The 18,542-nt window shown below is 37.4% G+C and overlaps 2 protein-coding genes across 6 annotated transcripts in view; one reads left to right on the plus strand and one right to left on the minus strand.

Moving 5' to 3' along the window:
- Nucleotides 1-5,677, minus strand: part of LOC111940789 (uncharacterized) — a 21,491-nt gene extending 15,814 nt beyond the window's left edge. The window contains exons 1-2 of the mRNA XM_086869774.1: nt 5,556-5,677; nt 4,981-5,500 (exon numbers count right to left, since the gene is read on the minus strand). Coding sequence (XP_086725900.1) covers nt 4,981-5,500; nt 5,556-5,677 — 642 coding nt within the window. The remainder of the gene's footprint in view (nt 1-4,980; nt 5,501-5,555) is intronic.
- On the plus strand, nt 5,001-18,508 carry NUDT12 (nudix hydrolase 12). Of its 5 annotated transcripts, none has more exons than XM_086868551.1 (7): nt 5,001-5,233; nt 5,826-6,039; nt 9,069-9,658; nt 10,501-10,668; nt 11,630-11,743; nt 13,089-13,288; nt 14,660-18,508. In XM_086868551.1, exons 2-7 carry the CDS (start codon nt 5,834-5,836, stop codon nt 14,768-14,770), a joined length of 1,389 nt encoding a protein of 462 aa, XP_086724677.1. In that variant the 5' UTR covers nt 5,001-5,233; nt 5,826-5,833; the 3' UTR covers nt 14,771-18,508. The 5 variants fall into 5 exon arrangements, with proteins under 5 accessions (XP_086724677.1, XP_023799100.2, XP_086724675.1 ...); XM_023943332.2 differs by lacking the exon at nt 5,001-5,233 and adding an exon at nt 5,294-5,368; XM_086868549.1 differs by lacking the exon at nt 5,001-5,233 and adding an exon at nt 5,338-5,470.
- The last annotated feature ends 34 nt before the right edge of the window (nt 18,509-18,542 follow it).

Consider the following 18,542-nt stretch of genomic DNA (forward strand, 5'->3'; position numbering starts at 1 on the left):
GAAGGTTAATATGATCAAAATAAAGATTTAATCCAGAGAAGGAACAGTTTTATGAAACCGACTTTGAAGATCTAAATCTTTATCCTTGTATTGGTTCTACTATTTCCCATGGATATATTAAAAGTCTCTTTTTTTTTTTTTCCCCAAAACAAGAAAAACTAGTTTCCTGGTTTTAAAGTACACTTTAAATGAAGGGAAGTCATCATTTGAACTTGAAACAAGCTCCATGAAGATAATTATAATTAAAACAAAGAATAATTTGCAGGTATATAATTTCAGTTTGAAAAAAAAAATCTATCAGATATTTTTAGTGGCCTCAGAAAGTCTACAGAACAGAAAGAGTAACAGCTATTTTGACTCAAGTTTTCTGAAAATGTGACTTCATTGATCATGAGGAAGTACTTGAAAGCCAGACACTGGGAGATTATTAAAATTGCTTTTATTAATTAACCCTTATTAAACAATTCAAATACCAGCTCAAACATCACCTGAGAAATTTGAGAAACTAAATTAAGCTGTCTAGAACTCAGGGACCTATGCTTCCAAATTCACAAGTGATCAGTTAAGTGCTACACAAATGGAACCAAATTAGAATACGGAAAAAACTGAAAACCCAAAAATAATTTGGAGAAGAACTAGAAAATCTTCATCAGTCACAAAGCACATATAATAATCTTACTCATACTATAATAACCTTGCCTCATCCCCACTCTAGACACACTACTTCTTTTTCTGTAGCCTTCACAGTTTTTCAGGTTCTGGAGACTTCAGCAGATTGCTACACTATAAATACTCCCCTTTTGGACTTTGGGCTATGTCAATGAACATTTTTAGTGCCTTCACCTTTCCCCAGTGAATCAAGATTAAGCAAGTTAAGCAAGGTGCAGGGGGAGAAAATGGGACAGTGGTCAGGCATTCAATCTCACAGAGGAAACAGCTGGGACCTTTCATAGCAGTGGTCTTAGAAAAGTCACTTGCTGAAAAAGTAAGTTGTTTGTGCTTCTGCCTTCCAGCTTTCCATATTGTGCATGCTGTCCCCACAAATTTAATTCAGGCACATCTATTAAGTTTCAAAACTCATCACCTCCCACCCTCATACCAGTTGCTTGGGGAAAAGTAGTTTCATAACCATCATATGACAAACCATTCACTTTTCAGGATCATGTTCTGGGCAGATTGGCCTTTTTTTCTTGTCAGACACAGCATGCATTGCAGTGCATTCCACAGCTGAAATAAACTTCTTGTTCAACTGACTGAAAGCATTTTGAGTTAAAAGAATTCCTATTCTCCCTATTCTCTAGACTGCTGAGGTTCAGACTTAGTATTAAAAACAGTATTTTGGGGTTTTTAACTGAAATTAACTGATACATGTAAATGGATTTTTTCATAATAAATACTGTTACTAAATGTTGTGAATTCATATTGTAAATATTGGCTTTTCACAAGTATTATTATAAATGTTATATGCTATATGCTTTTGCCATATTTTTCTCTCTCTTAGCAAGTTATAGGCTTAGAAAGGAATTCTGAACAGTAGGGATATGTTTCATCTGGACATGGCAAGATAACTCCAACAGGCAGGACAATGGGAGGACCAAGCTGTTTCCAGCGGAAGGACAGTGGAAACCAGGCTGTTATCAGCAGCAGGAAATAGAGACCAAGCTGTTATCAGCAGCCAGGACCAGGCCGTTGGCAGCAGGGGAAGGATATGAAGCCCAGCTGCCCTCAGCAGAAGGATGAGAGGCCTGGACTGTTACCAACACTGACCATTTGCAGAAGAAAGGAAAACAAACTCAAAATAATGCTGACCAGCTAGAATAATGATGACCAGCAAAAGAAATGCTGGCCAGCAGAAATAAAACCCACACAGAGCATGTTCTAAGAAGGCGGAACCAGGGAGGGGACATGCTTTGAATATGCATTAAACCCTCACAGCAGGATGGGATAAAAAGGGTATTCCCAAGATACCAGGTGTGCTCTTGGCAGCACGCCAAGGCACCCAGCTGTAACTCTTTGCTTTATTTTATGTCTCTTATTGTCTTTATTAAACCTTTTTTTAAAATTTTACAGGAGTGAACTTCGTTTTTCACACTAAATAATAAATACAAATAATACTTTGTTACAGCTCTTTCCTACAAGAAAGTAAAAACTCCCACCAAAAGGACTCTGTCTCTTCAATAACAAGAAACTCATATTTAGACCAATGGATGCTTTGGATCAAGCCCTTTAGCATTTGCTCAATTGTTTCCCAGGGAGGACCAATTATAAACTAATCAGAGAGATGCTTAGGAGAGACAGTAATTGTATTGGCCCAAAGTCCTTCTGTACAACTCCAAAGGATACTATTACAGAATGCTGAAGTGCCGGATAATACTGATTGCTTCTTCCTTCATAACAACTTCAACTCCTTAAGACAAATCACATATGCACCAAAATTTTACTTTGAAACTAAGAAGTATGAAAAGCATAGTGTATTATAATGCACTAATTACAATGTACATAAACTAAAATGTTTGACAGCATAATTCCTTTCACACACTGAGTGTCTTACTTTTTTCACTTCCAACAAACAGCTTAAAAATCAGAGCTTCTTGTAAACTTTACCCAGCACATCAACTCTGCAAAACAGAGCCTTCATGAATCATGCGTGCAATTGAGAAGTTAAGAATGAAGTGCAAGTCCAAATGAAGAACTAACAAATCTTCTGTCATATTGTTACTGTTTTACTGAAAAGCATTAAAAATAGATAATTATTGTGTGTAACCTGGCCCCAACACTAAAATGGGTACAATCCATATTCTCACTCTAAAGAATCTAGATAATATAAAATAATGAAATTTTACATTATTTTAAATATTTCTATTAACCTAAATGAGAGTTTTTGGAGCCTTTTTCAGACATCTACCTCAGCACAGTTTATTAATTCAAATAAGGAGATTTAGAAGGTAGCTCAGACCAGACAGAAGCACAGTTTTCTCACTTCTTTCAGGCACTCCAGTTATCTTGCCCAATCACCGCAGTGCTCCAAATGGCACATTTTTTAGAGAACATGGATTTTTATTTTTTTTTTCTAAAGGCTGCAGCACCAAATGAATTTGGCATCAGGGCAATCAGATATTACTCCCTGGCTGCTGTCCACAGCAATCAACAAGCATTTTGAAAAGACTATCATTAGTCATTATCTGGAGCCACCAGAGCCTCTTTCAGGATCAGAGTAAATTAGTGATGCTGCATTTATTTCCATTCTCACATCGACAACTTCAGACTCCTGAAGCCTTGCAAATACACCTTTACAACCATGCTTCCCACTACTGAAGAGCTAACAGACTCAATCAAGTTGAATGAATACTGGCCAGTACAGGCTTTATTTTCAACAAAATTCAAAAACCATGGCACAGCTAAATCCAACACCACTTGACCTTCTCAGTGAATTTTACTTTGCCCTTGACTACACCAAAGCTAAAAACAGCTTTTAACCAAGCTACCATTACATTATTTCCATTCTCAAGATACAGGAAATTGTTCTTAGAAAATTCGGCTCAGTGATTATTAAATAGAGATCTACATATTCTCAAGACTTTGTAACTTTTTACCCAGCAAAGTAACTACATCCGTTGGTAGAAACAAAACATTTTTAAACTCACAAGTTGGTATGTTACAATTTTAAAGTGACATTTAATTTATAATAGTTTTAATTTATAATAGTTTTAAACAAGGGGTACTAAGTTGCCTTTGCAAGGATACACTGGAAGATGACACAAATTCCAGAAGTACTGAAAAACGTGGGCCTCGGGAACTTCTGACATGATGTCAGGACACAGAGAGTGTATCCTACCATCAACAAGACATAAAACCTGCTTCCATGTATTATTTATTCCTGTTCATACATTACTAAACTTCTGCAATACTCTTGAATCAAAAATAACACTGCCCTTGAGTAATACGTTATTTAGATATATACATATACCTCTATATATACATATTTTTATATATGTGGGCATCTCAAGCTAAAGCTCTATTGCTAAAACAGAAACTTGATGGAGCTTCTGCGAGTCACATTTAAAAACAAGCTGATGGCAAATCATTTCATTATTTGAATACAATGGTGAATATCTCAAAACATTAAAACAAATATTTGTATCAGTTAGTTATTCACGTTTAATACAAATCCAGGTAGGGAAACTGGTAATGTAATACTGATGGAAGAACTGGATTTAACCTTTGCATTCCAAGTTTAGGTAGCTGGAATAGTGGCAATCTGTTTCGCAGGATTATCCCGCACAGTACAAAACTTTTATTTTGACCTTTCAAAAGCTACACTTTTGTTTGTTTGTTTGTTTGTCTTTGGTGGGGTTTTTTGGGGTTTTGTTTGGGTTTGGTTTTCTAGCACTCTCCAGGTGCAAAGGCACTAGGAAACAGTTCTATGTTCGTTTACATAGGACTAGTATAGCCTCAATTTTCCAGTGTTTTTCTTAGTGAGAAGAAAGATAATATCTTTACAAACAATTTGAAAGGGTGAAAATATGGGTGTTCACATCTTCGAATTGGGTCTTAATGCCTCTATTGTAAACTTTGGGTGGGCAGCAGGTTTGTTGCAGACCCCAGACTGCTTGGCTCCTGAGACAAAGGTCTGCACAAGCCTGAACTTCTGAACTTTGGGGTAAAATGACAGGAGATTCTAGGAGAGATGTGTGGTAGATGGTTCGAGAAGTAGTACCTCAGCAACAGGGAAAGAAAAAGGGCAACATGCAGCCGAGAGTCTGGGATAAAATGATCCTGCGCACTCTGAAACCTCATGAGGGAAAATCCCGAGGGCGTGCGCCCAGTGGAGTCTCCTCCGTTATTCGAAAAGAAAGTTTAGGGACTTCTCTTTCTGGACATAAACCTCTGGTGTTTGTTGAATCTTCCTGATATTGGGCAGGCCACACCTCTGGCTCATGACATCGTTCTCATTCCCCGCTAACTCTTCTCCCGGCTCACGTCAGTTGCTCCACCTTCCTCACAATCCGCAATCCGTTGCCACCGACCCTTGCCTTCCGCTAGCGCGGTGAAGCAATGCTGAAATCTGATCGCTTTCCTACACCCACCGAGATTCCTGCCCGGGGGACAAAATGGCTGTTTGCCCTCTGACCCTGTGCATCGACCCGGCCACGAGCGGGAACTCCCTCGGCGAACACGCAGCGCCTGGAGCCCAGCGCCGTCCTGAATGGCGGGGCAACCGCGCTCGGCCCCGGTCCGTCTCCCTGAGGCTCGCGCCGGGGCGGGGCGGGGCGGGGCGGGAGCGCGCCAGGGGCGGGGCGGGGCGGGAGCGCGCCAGGGGCGGGGCGGGAGCGCGCAAGGGGCCTGGCTACCCTCGGAGCCGCGCACGGTAATGGTGTCCCGCTGCTGAGGGCCGGGTCGCGGCCCTGGGGAAGGGAGTGGAGCGGGCCCTGAGGCTGTCGCTGTGTTGCGCAGCGGTCCTGGCAGCACTGTGTGTGTGTCTGTGTCTGTGTGTCTGTGTCTGTGTGCGTTTGGTTACGAAACCATGACGTGTTTTTTTCACACTCAGAATTTACATTTCCACAGTGAAATTTCTGGTCCTTAAGCCTCTTTGAAACTGTTTTTGGCTGCTAAGGTGAAGTGTCATTATGTTTGGAGATGGGTAGGACAAAGATTTGATTTGTAAAAACGATATCATGCCAGTCACAAGAATTTGTTGTTCTGTGTTTTGGTGATAATACTAATTTTCTGTACAGCATTAAAGTTCGGGGAGTATTTTTTAATTCGTGTTAGTCGTAGTGGTAAATGCCCTCGGGAATTTTTATTTTCTTTTTTTTTAAACTTAGTTGGCACAATGGGTGACTTTGAGAAGACCCTGCGCCAGGACATGGTTTCTCAGCTGCATGACTTCGCTGCTGCTGGAGACACAGCCAGGCTGAAGGCTCTGCTCAGGCGCTCCCCGTCACTGCTCAATGCGTCCGCAGGGAACGGCTGGACAGCCCTCATGTACGGTGCCAGAAATGGACACCTTGAGGTTGTGCAGGTTCTTCTTCAAGAAGGGTAAGCTGTTTTGTAGATGCCATTCAAGAGCTCTATTTTGCACCCCCCTTTTTGCTCCTATCACTTTTGTCTCAGAAGGAAATTTACAAGACAGGTAGTGGTAGAATTTTCAGGGCTATAACTCAGGAAAATGTATTCTGTGTCAGTTTACAACTGGGTTCTGCTGTTGCATCATGCTTTTTGTATTTGCTAAGAAAGTCTTAAAGTTACAAGCATCTCTAAAGTCACTCCTTTGACATTCAAAGTTAAGTTGTCACTTTTCACAGAATAGACAGAACAAAGTTTGTACCCTAATTCCAACCACTGTATTGAATGTTTTCAATATCTGATTGTGTATTTGATTGTTCCACTAATTTTTTTTTTTCTAAACTTGATTTGTAATCCATTGGAATCTTTGTTAGTGCAGGATGTTTGCTGACTCTTCAGCAGGACATGACAGACTCACCTTTTCCAAAGTTACTTCAAGTGGAAAATGTTTTAAAACTAAATTAGAATCAAATGTGTCTAAGTTTAATGTTAATCAAGCCCAGGCTGTTCCTTTCTGAACTCCTAATTACAGAAAAAAACAATTCATTTTGTAGTTAATGAGTAACTTCAAGCATAGCATTCCACAGCCTCCAGTAATCATCCCACCCATTTTTGATTTTTTTTTTTTTCAGTCATACCCAGGACCTGTAGCCTCTGCTGAGGCTCAGAGTAGGGCATTAGATGAACCACTGGATTTTACTATAGTCAGTACATTCCAGTACATAGAGGAGTATCTCAGTGCCAGATTTTGTGTATTGAGGAATCTTTTGAGATCCTGGGAAATTTATCAGTTGGTAAATAGGATAACAGTTCTTTAAGTTATGCTTTTCACTAAAAAAAAAGTGAATTTTGCTTTTAAATGTCCTGTTCATGGTTGTTCTGTTAGGTAATTGAATATAGTTCATGAGATGATGCAGTGGCCTGATTGGTCTCCTTTTAGTTAATGCTTAGAAAAATTACTTTGACAATTACAGTTGCTGGTTATAAAAACATTAATGTCTCTGAAGATAATATTTCATGACATTACAGAGAATAATTCTAGAAGGCTAATCAGCTGATTTTTTTTATCACAGAACTGTAGAATCATAGAATGTCCTAAGTTAAAAGGGACCCACAAGGATTAAGTCCAACTCATAGTCCTGCACAGCACTGTCTCCAAGGATCACACCGTGTACTTGAGAGCATTGTCTAAATACTTCTTGAACTCTGACAGACTTGGTGCTGTGAGCACTGCCCTGGGGAGCCTGTTACAGTGACCAGCCACCCTCTGGGTAAAGAGCATTTTCCTGAGAGCCAACCTAAACCTCCTCTGAGAGAGCTTCATGCCATTCCCTTGAGTCTCCTGTTATGAGTTGCTTTAGCAGCAACTTTAGCAAAAACTTGTAATTTGTGTTTTGAATAGTTTTCTAAACTGTACTCAGATTCCCTCAAAAACAACTGAGTTTAATATAAAATCTCAAAATGTTCTTGCCTGTGATACAGTTACATGTGTATCAGCAACATTAATATTACTGTCATCTTCTGGTTTTAAAAACTGATGAGTCCAGTATTTATTACATAATTTGTAGTTTACAGTGACATTTCAGTTTTACTTACCAATTTAAGATTGGCAAATAATTAAATTGTGTTATTTTGACCTCCAATCAAGCTCAACCTATTTAAGGTTTGGGTTTCTTTTTGGTTTTAGTATTTAAATGTATATGATGAGGCAGCATTCCATTATCTGTTTCTATATCTGGGTGACTAAAAGATCCCTACAGGAACCAGCTTCTGCCACTAAGCAGAGGCTGTATTCTTGATTTTAATTTTATGGTAAATCATCAAATATCCTCAGTTAGAAGGGACCTGTTGCAGTGCACAACTGCAGGGTCATGTCCAGGGAAGCTATAGTTTCTGAGAACCAGCATGGGACAAGAACTAGACGGGCCCCTGTTCGTGAGACCATTTATTCAGCATGGGAACAAAATGTTCAGAGACAGAGAGCCCTGAACAAAGGCAGGGTGATGGGTTTTGAGGGACAGAACTAGGGTGGAGTTCAGGGTAAGGGACCACTAGGAACACAGCAAGGGAGAAACCCCCCCAGGGATTCAAACCCAATCAGGACTCCTGGGCCACCCCTCACAAGGGGTTTGGGGTGGGACAACTTCATCGGGCTCACACAGCCCATCCCCCAACACAGGAGATCAAAATTCACACACATGGCTTACAGCCATGCCTCTCACTTTAACAATGCTTATCTGAAACTAAATCTTTGCCTCTCTGAGGCACCTCACAACAGGGACCCACAAGAATCAACTTCTGCAGCTGTACAGGACATCCCAAGAATCCCACCATGTACCCATATGCCCGAGAGCATTGTCTAAACACTCCTTGAACTCTGGCTTCGTGTCCTGTCATTGGTCACCAGAGTGAAAAGATTAGTACCTACACCTCTGCTTTCCCTCATGAGGATGTTGGAGATCCCAGTGAGGTCTCTCCTCAGTCTTCTTTTCTCCAGGCTGAACAAGCCAATTAACTTCAATAAAATATTTTATTGTAAATGTGTTTTTGCCGGTTCTAGTAGCTTCTAGAAATTAATGCTTGTTTAGGGTGCTTTATTTTCTTTTCTTTTTTTTTTTTTTTTTCCCATTTTGATTTCTGGTTATGAGGAACAGATTTTCAAAGCTCTGTTTTTGAGCCTTTTTTTGATGATACAGTGTGTAGAATTTTAATTAATTCATTGTCTTTGTACTACTTAATGAAATTTGGTGAATGATAATCTGGAAAGGATCCACAAAAATGTGAAAGACAGCCTTGGCAAAAGAAAAAGAAGTATAATTATATTTTGTCACCACAATGCTAAACATTTTGACTAAAGATTATCCCAGTGTAGACAGAGTATGTAAAAGTTCTTGAACCTTAATAGTGTCAGATGTATATGCTGGAGGTAGGAATAATACAACATCTGGGCCCTTCCTAAACATATTTACTCTGGTAACCTCAGCTCCTTTCTGTTTCTTTAGGTGTGACCGATCCATCATTAATAAATCACAGCAGACAGCTCTGGACATTGCTAAATTTTGGGGATACAAACACATAGCTAATTTGTTGGCTAATGTGAAAGGTGGTCAGAAACCTAGTTTTTTGTCAAATTATGTGGAAGAATATGAAAATTATTTTGGCACGACGCTTCTGGACAGAAGGAGTAATAAAAGAACAGATTCCAAGTGGCTAAGTGAAAAACAAAGCCATCCAGCTACAGTATACATCCTCTTCTCAGATCTAAGTCCCTTGGTTACTTTGGGTGAGGGAAGAGAGAGCTCACAGCAACCAGAAGTAAAGCTTTGCAGGCTGCACCACAAGGATGTGGAAGAGTGCATGAACCAAACCGAAGAATGTACCTTGGTTTTTCTTGGAGTTGAACTTCAGTATGATGAGAACCTGATGGCTGCTTGCAGTGGAAGAGGTCTGCAAGAAGAAGATGGGTTAGTTGCTTGGTTTGCTCTTAGCATAGGTTCTGCTTCTGCTGAAAAATTTAAACAGAAGCATGAGGACTGTTACTTTCTTCATCCGCCAATGCCAGCATTACTGCAGTTACCTGAAAAAGAAGCTGGTAAGATGCATGAAGTGCAGCAGGTACAAAATGTATAATCAGAAAGACATGCTTTGTTATTCCCTGAGGTATAATTCAAAGAAAAGACAAACCAGTGCAAAGAAATTATGTGTTTTCAGTGGCTTTAGTAATATTCTGATTTTAAAAGCCTGGTAGTGGCTTTGTGAGGAATTTTGTCTGTTAAGAACATGTGAATTTGCAGAGGACTAATTTTTCCAATGACAATAGTAGACTGTAAAACCTATTGATATCATGGGTTTTAAACAGTAATATTTAAATATTCATGAATTAATATTATAAACATAAAACATTACTGAGTTTTGAGTGAGTAAAGAAATTATTAACTAAAAATAATAATTACGAACTTATTAACTACAAGAAATGAGTACCTAAGTCCTTTATAACAGTGTGTTGGATACTCATCTGACAAGGAGGTGTTGAAAAGTCAGAATGACAAAGTGAATTAGTGTTAGTGAGGACATTAAGAAAATTTAAAAAAAAGAAAAATACTTGATACATGTAATTTTGGCAGTTTGCCTACACAATGTGACTTTTGTGAGAAGCAGAGTATATTGATTTGGATTAATCTGTTCCTGAATGTGTATAAATTGCCCTGTAGATATTTTTTCTTTAATACCATGTTCTGTTGTATTTGCTGTGCTGCAAAGATGAAGATCTGCATAACTCATAGTGCTCAACTTCTCTTTCAGCTATGATTATGATTCAAACTACGCTCTTGACTTTTTTTGTGTTAAACTTCACTACTTGATTTTTCTGTGCTGTTAAAAGCTTAACATGAATTAGTATTTGATCTTGTGCATTTTCAATGTATTGTTTTAAAGGAGTAGTAGCCCAGGCAAGATCTGTTCTAGCATGGCACAGCCGCTACCGATTCTGCCCAACATGCGGGAGTGCAACCAAGATTGAAGAAGGGGGTTACAAGAAAACTTGCTTAAAAGAAGATTGTCCTAGTCTCCAAGGAGTTCACAACACATCTTATCCAAGAGTTGGTGAGAATACTCACTCAAAAGTGAAGTATATATGTATTATATACATGTAAAACAATTTATTTCTAGTTATTTCTGCTGCTTATTTTTGTCGTAGGTTTTCCATACTTGTTTCTCCACAGGCTTTTGTGTCTCTTTTCTGTTTAGGATTAAGTAGTTCAGGCTTCTCTTTCCTGTACTAACTAATGATACAAAATTGCTGTGACGGTGCAAACCTTATTTCAACACATAATATCAGTTAGAAATTCCAACAGTCTAAATGAGATACCAGCAGCACAAAGGGTCACATTTTACTTTTTTACTTAAAACTAGATGGCAATAAAAAGGGGAAAAGATCATGACTTGATAAGGTTGCTTAGATCAATAGGAAAAAATACTAAGTTAGAAAGAAAAAGACAGATACCATGACTAGACGTGAGTAAATTTGTGCAACATCATATGAGAAACTGATAGCAAAGAGTAAACAAAGTCAAAGGTGGAAAGTAGTTAGTATTTAGTCAGTATTTACATTGTCAGCAAAGTGTCTCCTTATTTGGTGTTTAATCAAAAATACATTCTTCAGACCTCTGTGGTGAAGAGAACATGCTAATAAAAAAGTTTGCTGCAGAAACTGTTGGTATATCCTGTATGCAAAGCTAGGTCAGTACTGCTGATCATCTTAGTAGATTGTGTGCTTTGGTTACAGACAATTTCTGTCCTGCATTTCAAACCTTTGTTAGTAAACTGCTTCTACTAGACTTGTATGTTGCACAACCAAATAAAGAAGTATCTTGCATGGAGAGAAACCCCAAAGTGAAATGAAATAATCAACGTGAGTGAAATAATATTTATTCTGAGCATGCACACAATTGTGATTTCAGTATAATTTTTGTCTTTATATGCATTGGCATGGAATAGACTGGAAGTTTTTACTGCATTTAAGTCCCTCAAATGTTGAAATATATTTGCTTCATGTTCTTTACAGATCCAGTTGTGATAATGCAAGTCATCCATCCAGATGGGAACCACTGTCTTTTAGGTAGGCAGAAGAGGTTTCCCCCAGGAATGTTTTCCTGCCTTGCTGGATTTGTAGAACCTGGTGAGTAATTTAATTTTTCTTTATCAAATGTATTTTCTCAATAACAGTATTATACCTTTACAAGTACAGAGAAATATCTTTTGTGTTGTCTCAAATTGAAGTTTTTTGCTTCCTGAGAAAGGAGTTGTTATAATAAATATGCTTATTCTGTTCTTTGCAGCTGCTGATTTATAGAAAAAGAAACAACCTAAGTAAATAAAAATATTAAATAGTTTTCACATCATCAAATCACTATTTAAATGAAAAAAAAAAATTTAAAACATGTCACATTGGCTGATGATACTGAGCAAAGGATTTTAGCATAGGAAAAGTAAGTATTAAAGTGGAAGTTAAAATTACCATGAAGTTAAGCATATGCTTATGTTTACAGTCTGATTAATTCTGTGGAATATGAGTAGAAATTACAAAATTCTGAAAGAAAGATAAACAGATATTTCAATAACTATGTCAAGCAATAAAAGTTGAAATTAGTTACAATTATAAGTACCTGCAGAACAACTTGTAAAACTTATATTGAGAATAGATCTTTATCACCAGTGAAATCATAGTGAATAAATACATTCAGTAAATGAGTGCAAGTTGACATACAGTGACAGCATAAACAAGTTTATTCAGGTATCAGTCGAAAGAAGTCAAGATATTTATTTCTGATTATATACTTGTCCTTTAATTAGCCTTTAATCAGGGAGTGCATGTGTGCGTATGTAGGCCGGTGACCCTCAGCATTCCAAACAAATACATCCACAGTTTTTTGTGGATCTGGAAGCAAAGCTTTCCATTGCAGTTTCAATTTAGTACTGTCTGCGTGTGTTAAGACAATGAAGAATGAGTCAGGCAAAGGACAACAGAGAAATGTGAGCAAGTATTCTAAATCTCTGTTTTCTTACTATTGCAATTCTAAATACTGATTTTTCAAGTTGTAGTACATGGTGGTGCAATCATACTGAAAATCCAGAAATTAACACTAGTTAATTTCTATCACTAGCTACAATGAACAGATCAATGTTTCAATAATTATAGGAATAATGCATTTTCTACCTAATCTTTGACATTTTAGGTATAGTGATAACGGTTTGTGTATATGGTGAGTTATCAATTCAGGAAATAAATACTATTATGGAGAAATTACTACACTTTCTTTTCAAAGTTCCATTTTGCTTTGGTGGCTGTTTTACCTTATTTAGACTTCTGTGTCATGTTCTGAGGTCTTTGCCCTGTTCCATGAACTAGATCTTTTTAGATAATTGCCTTGGGCAGTTTCAAAGCTTTTGAGTCAGTTCAAAGTACAGCATGTGATGTTTGGAGTATTCTAATGAGCTGCTTGTTCTTTGCCCTTTTTGATTAGGCGAAACCATAGGAGATGCTGTTAGAAGAGAAGTAGAGGAGGAGACTGGAGTCAAAGTTTCCCATGTTCAGTACGTCTCTTGTCAGCCGTGGCCAATGCCCTCCTCCCTAATGATTGGCTGCTTAGCTGTTGCAGTGTCTACAGAAATTGAAGTTGACAAGAATGAAATAGAGGATGCCCGCTGGTTCACTAGAGAACAGGTAAAGTTCAGTTTCATTTTCTTCTTCTATTGATTAGTCTGTGCCTATATTGGTTCTGGCATACAATAGATACTTGCTTTTTCAGAAAGTCAAATGAGCATGTGTACTCTTGGTTTTATCATACTACAGTTGCATTATATTGTGGTTGTAGTTAATTCACAATTAGAGAAAGACAGCTATTCTGTTTTGGGGGTACAAACACATAGCTAATTTGCTGGCTTATGTGACAGGTGGTCAGAAACCTAGATTTTGTTAAATTATGTGAAAGAATATGAAAATTATTTTGGCACGACACTTCAGACATTACTCAGTAATGTCTGAGTTACTTGCAAGTTCATTTTATAACATTTTTGCCAGTTTGCTCTTCACCTTTCCCTTTTGTGAGAGAGCCAAGTTATTTTAATCCATTTCCTTAGCAAGCCTCTGCTTTTCATGCAGAAGTAGTATTTAATAGCAGCATTCATCACAGTTTCTCCAAACAAGCATGCTACCAGTGTGAGGGTGGAAGTTAAAGTAAGGACACTGGGAATTCATTAGATTGAACATCTATTTTCATGCAGTACTATTTTAATATTCTGATATTAAATGCAGCTTACTGTGCATTAATAAGAAATCCTGCACTTAGCTTCCATCAGTAGTTAAAATATAGTTAAATAAAAGAGAGGCAAAAAAGACTTTCACAGAAGTATGTCAATTCATGAGTAGAAGAAAAGATTGCTTCACAGGTTTTCCCATAGGCAACTTGGGAGTTAAGCTTTTAGTAACACTGGACACCTGCCTAGCAGTTCCAAGTGTTTTGACTGTACATCACCTTGAAGGCAAAGTTGGTCACCTGCAATCTCGGTGTGTTTCTGTTTACACTGGGAACATTATTTTAAATGAATATCAGTTCTGAATACAACTAGTCACATGCAGATTGATGTACAGCCAGAAATAAATATACTTCAAAAATGTACTCAAAGTGTATTCTCATAATACTTGCAACTGCTTCAGAAGACAACAAAAACACATCTCCTTTGGCACTACATATAAAAATTAAAATTATTTTTGTCACAGTGTAGAGCACCATCTGGTGGTCCTCGCTATAAAAAGGCTTCACAAAAACCTTAAACAGTATACTAGCAGTCTCCACAGTTCTGTTAGGAAGAAGGTATGCTTTGGGGCACATTAAGCTCAAAAATGTAATAATTTGCACAATGTGGGACTTTCTCTGTATCTACCTTGGAGAATCTCTTAGTATCTCTTTAATAGATACAGCAATGGTAGACTGATGGATCATTACAGGAAGTTAATTTCTGCGTTAATACAATGTTAGATTCTATGTAGTTTATAAAGCTGTCTTCTAAAGATAAAAATCTGTTTTTATTGCAGGTTGTGGAAGTTCTCATTAAAGGAAACCAGCATTCTTTCTTTGTACCACCAAGTCGAGCTATTGCACACCAGTTGATAAAACATTGGATTGGAATGAATGCTAATCTTTAATTCAAATAATTGATTTTTAAGTTACTTCTTCTATTATGAATTATGAATAATTATGAATAAATTAGAACTGTTTGTGTAGTGAATATGTAACCAAGTAATTTTCTGAGTAATTTACACTGGTTCCAGAGCTAAACTAGATTTGTGTTTTCAGACCTAAATTAGATTTGGACAAAACCAAATAATTATCCCAAGCAAGCAAGCAACAACTAAGTAGAACTGATACCTTGTTAAGTGCAGGCTATGGTTTTTGTTCTAGAATGAAATGATTATGCCTTTTGCTGCTATACTTTTTATGTTTGGCTTGGGCTTCCCCCACTGGAAGGTGTCATAGCATTACAGAAAGGGCTGTCTGACCTTGACTGCTGTTTGACTTCTCACATCCTCCTATTTGTCCTTAATTATAACTTTCTAATTTTTGCCTATCTCCATTCTTTAATTTTGACATGTCACAAAAATCTACATTCAGTGCTAAAAGCCTTACCTGCTATGTTTATTTTAAAGTTAATAGCATACATAATAGTGAATGTATGGTACTTTGTATCTTTTACATTAACAACATAATTTGTATTAATGGTCTAGGCAGGGCATTTACTTGTCCATTCTGACTTGGCCTGCACTTCCCCAGTTGTATGTCAGCCTGAATTTAAAGGTATAACACAATGCTTTGTTTTTGAAAAAGGTGTTGGAGAACCATTCCCAAAAGCCTAAGTATTAGTGTTTTTATAAGATTGATTTACTTATTGATGCTAGGTAGTGAGTCATTTCATTCTCTGATAACTAGAAATGAAATTATTGTGTAATGGATAAGGAAGAACAAGACATCTCAAAATAAGCACAAAATTATTTAGTGAAATAGAGATGCTAAGATTGTTACTGCTATTAAGAATCTTACAGTTGAAAGAAGTATGTTAACTGCAGCTATAGGACTGGGATAGCAATAAGTTAGTTTAAATATTTATGTGTTTTTAATGCCACAGTTCAGATTTGTGCCTTAATTTATCAAGTTGTTTAAGATAATGATGATATTCTAAAAAGAAAAGTATACTAGTTTATTGTTAATTTCATTATATAATGGTTCGTAGTCTATCATTCTGCAGTCATTGCAATGAAATCAAAAGAAATGCAAATGACCTGAGGAAAATGCAATTATAGTGGCAAATGTAAACTTAATATTATGTGTTTATTTGAAGTAACTTAAATTGTTTTGAACAGTGAATGATGTAATATTTTTTCCAAAATTCTCAGCAACCTGGAATTTTAGGTTGCTGAGATCTCAGGTTGTACAAAACCTGATGTTCTTTTTTTTTTCCCCCATCCATGTCACATTGTGCTCAGCAGTTTTCATGTTTATTTGGTAGGGCAGTACCTAAGAAACTTTCAAGCAAGAAGCATTCCTGACAGACTTGGAGTATTTGACATATTACGTTGCTTCATTCTCTCCCTTGTTTCAGCCATTCCTACAAATAAAGACAATAAGGTTATCTCTTGAGTAGTCTGGCAAGGAGAAGGAAACAATAACGCTGCTTCCCTTAAAATATGCTTTTACAGAGAAGGCAAGTTGTGGAAAGCTGTTGTAGGCAACAGGTACCAGCAGGACTGCATGGTAACAATGGCATTAGTTGCAGGTTGCTCATAGAGTAAAGGAGAATATTGGAGAGTATGCAAAAAGTTGTGGAAGCTAAGCAATGCAAGGAAGTTTCAACCAGTAATGTGGTGATTACATTTAGAGAGATGAACAACAAAGGAGTGAGGAGCAGACGGAAGAGGGAGGATAAAGCATAGAGCAAATATAGGTAGCACAAAAATAAGTAGTTTATCACTTTGAGGTAACTAAATGTACATGACTAAGACCCATTGGAATACTATTTTGTTGAGTAGAAAATTATGGTGAGTTGCTACAGAGATGTTCTTCTAACAGTGAAACTCCATACACAGTTTCCCTAATCAATACTGATGTTAATAATCTGCCTAATTTTTTTGAAAATCTGTATAACAGTATGTATCTGCAATTACAATGCTAATAAGTAAATAGAAAATTTTCATTTTCCTGCATGAAAAAAACCAGAAAAATAATTGTATGACAAAGGGAACAACCCTTAAAAAATCTCTGATTTTGAGCGTAATATTTTAATGATATTTCAAATCTAATAACTCCAGTGTGTCAATAATTTTTAGTCTTTATATATTTTCAAAATCTAAGACAGCCTTTTGAAAAAGCTTTTGAAACTTTCATTTCCTTCTCCCCACACCAACAGAAGAACCATTCGCAGGGAAGAAGACAAATCTCTATTGCTTAAGAAAACTACTTAGATAAATTTAATCTATTTAATGAAAGATTTTTCCTGGCTTTTTATTGCCCTTAATTTGCCTTGTTTGTAGGTCAGTTTTCGAATTTTAATTTGAAAATACCTATACATTTTCTGAATGTCAGTTACTGTTTGCAGTTTAAAAAGCAAATATCAAATTGAAGAGCCAAATGCTGTGGTTGTCTGTCAACTACAGCATTTTAGGAAAGTGCCAAATTAAATGTAGAAGCAATTGAACAGAGCGTAGTGATTCTGACTGGAGTATTGTATGGGCAATACCTCCAGAAGATCTCAGTAGTTCAACTTACCCAGAAGAGGGCAGCAGCTTTGGAAGCAGGCTGTTTCTTGCCTCAAAGTAAATGTGGTACATTAAGAGAATAGTGTTAATTAAAAAATTAAAAAGAGGGTTTTTTTCTGTGCTGCGAAAATAAAGATCTCTTTATTTTCTCCCTTGCTTGTACAACAGTATCAGACCAAAAAGAGTACACATGACATCAGATAGTACAAGGCAGATAATTCTGGATGTCCTGGTTTAGGGCAAATTTGGGAGAAGACCTCCAATGCCCCTCCCCCCCGGAAGGAAACCCACGCGCCCCCCCCCGACCGGTTCAGGAAGAGATTTCTTTGTGAGAAGTGGAAAAAACCTGTTTATTTCACAGGCACAGCACTACCCAGCACAAAAATGAATGATATCAAATTACAAAACCTCTCGCCCTTCAGAAGAGATGACAAACTTCAGAGGGTCTCTTTCCTGGGGGTGTTGGCTCTGTTATCAGTCCCTCTGGCGCTGGAAAATGCCGCTGCCCAGGCTGGGCTCCCGGTAGTCCAGGGGTGCAAGCTCCCGGTGCTCCCCCGAGTCCCCAGTCCAGAGCGGGTTCGATTCGTTTCAGAAAAAGGGAAAGAAAACAGTCCAGGAAGAGCTCTCTGCTCCGGCTAGCTGGAAAGCCAAGGCGATCTGTGTCTTGTTGTCTGTCTGTGCTGTAGTCAAAACTCCCGATGCGGGGGGAGCAAGTATAGTCTGATAACAGACTTGGTGCTTCTTTTCCACTCACTTTTACTCTCAGATGAAATTTTAAGAATACAAAACCTGTGTAGACGAATGGGGATACAATTTAACATCATAATCAACCCAGGACACTGGAGATGCCTTTTTATTCCAGTTTGCCTGTGCACTAAAGAGAATTACCTTCTATTCAGTACATAATTTGAAAATATTACATTTTTAATCTACTTTTATAATGACTTACAGATAATAGAAATAGTAGCTTAATAAAGCAGAAAAATATATTATGTATTAATAAATAATTAATAATTGGAGAACAGACCAAAATTGATACTTCTATGCAATATAACAACATTTTATGAAAGTATAACACTGGTTATGATATTTTTACTTTGCATTTGTCTCAATAAACATACTTCTTTTAACTCACTTTTCATTCTGGATATATGTAAATTTGTGAAAA

The sequence above is a fragment of the Cyanistes caeruleus genome, chromosome Z, assembly GCF_971803275.1.
Source record: "Cyanistes caeruleus chromosome Z, bCyaCae1.hap1.1, whole genome shotgun sequence".
Lineage (NCBI taxonomy): Eukaryota > Metazoa > Chordata > Aves > Passeriformes > Paridae > Cyanistes > Cyanistes caeruleus.

Excerpts from the sequence above, each read along its gene's own strand:
- NUDT12 (XM_086868551.1), top strand. The coding sequence starts at position 5,834 with ATGGGTGACTTTGAGAAGACCCTGCGCCAGGACATGGTTTCTCAGCTG. Across the intron at positions 6,040-9,068 it reads CAGGTTCTTCTTCAAGAAGG|GTGTGACCGATCCATCATTA; the intron begins GTAAGCTGTTTT and ends CTGTTTCTTTAG. Across the intron at positions 13,289-14,659 it reads GCTGGTTCACTAGAGAACAG|GTTGTGGAAGTTCTCATTAA; the intron begins GTAAAGTTCAGT and ends TTTTTATTGCAG.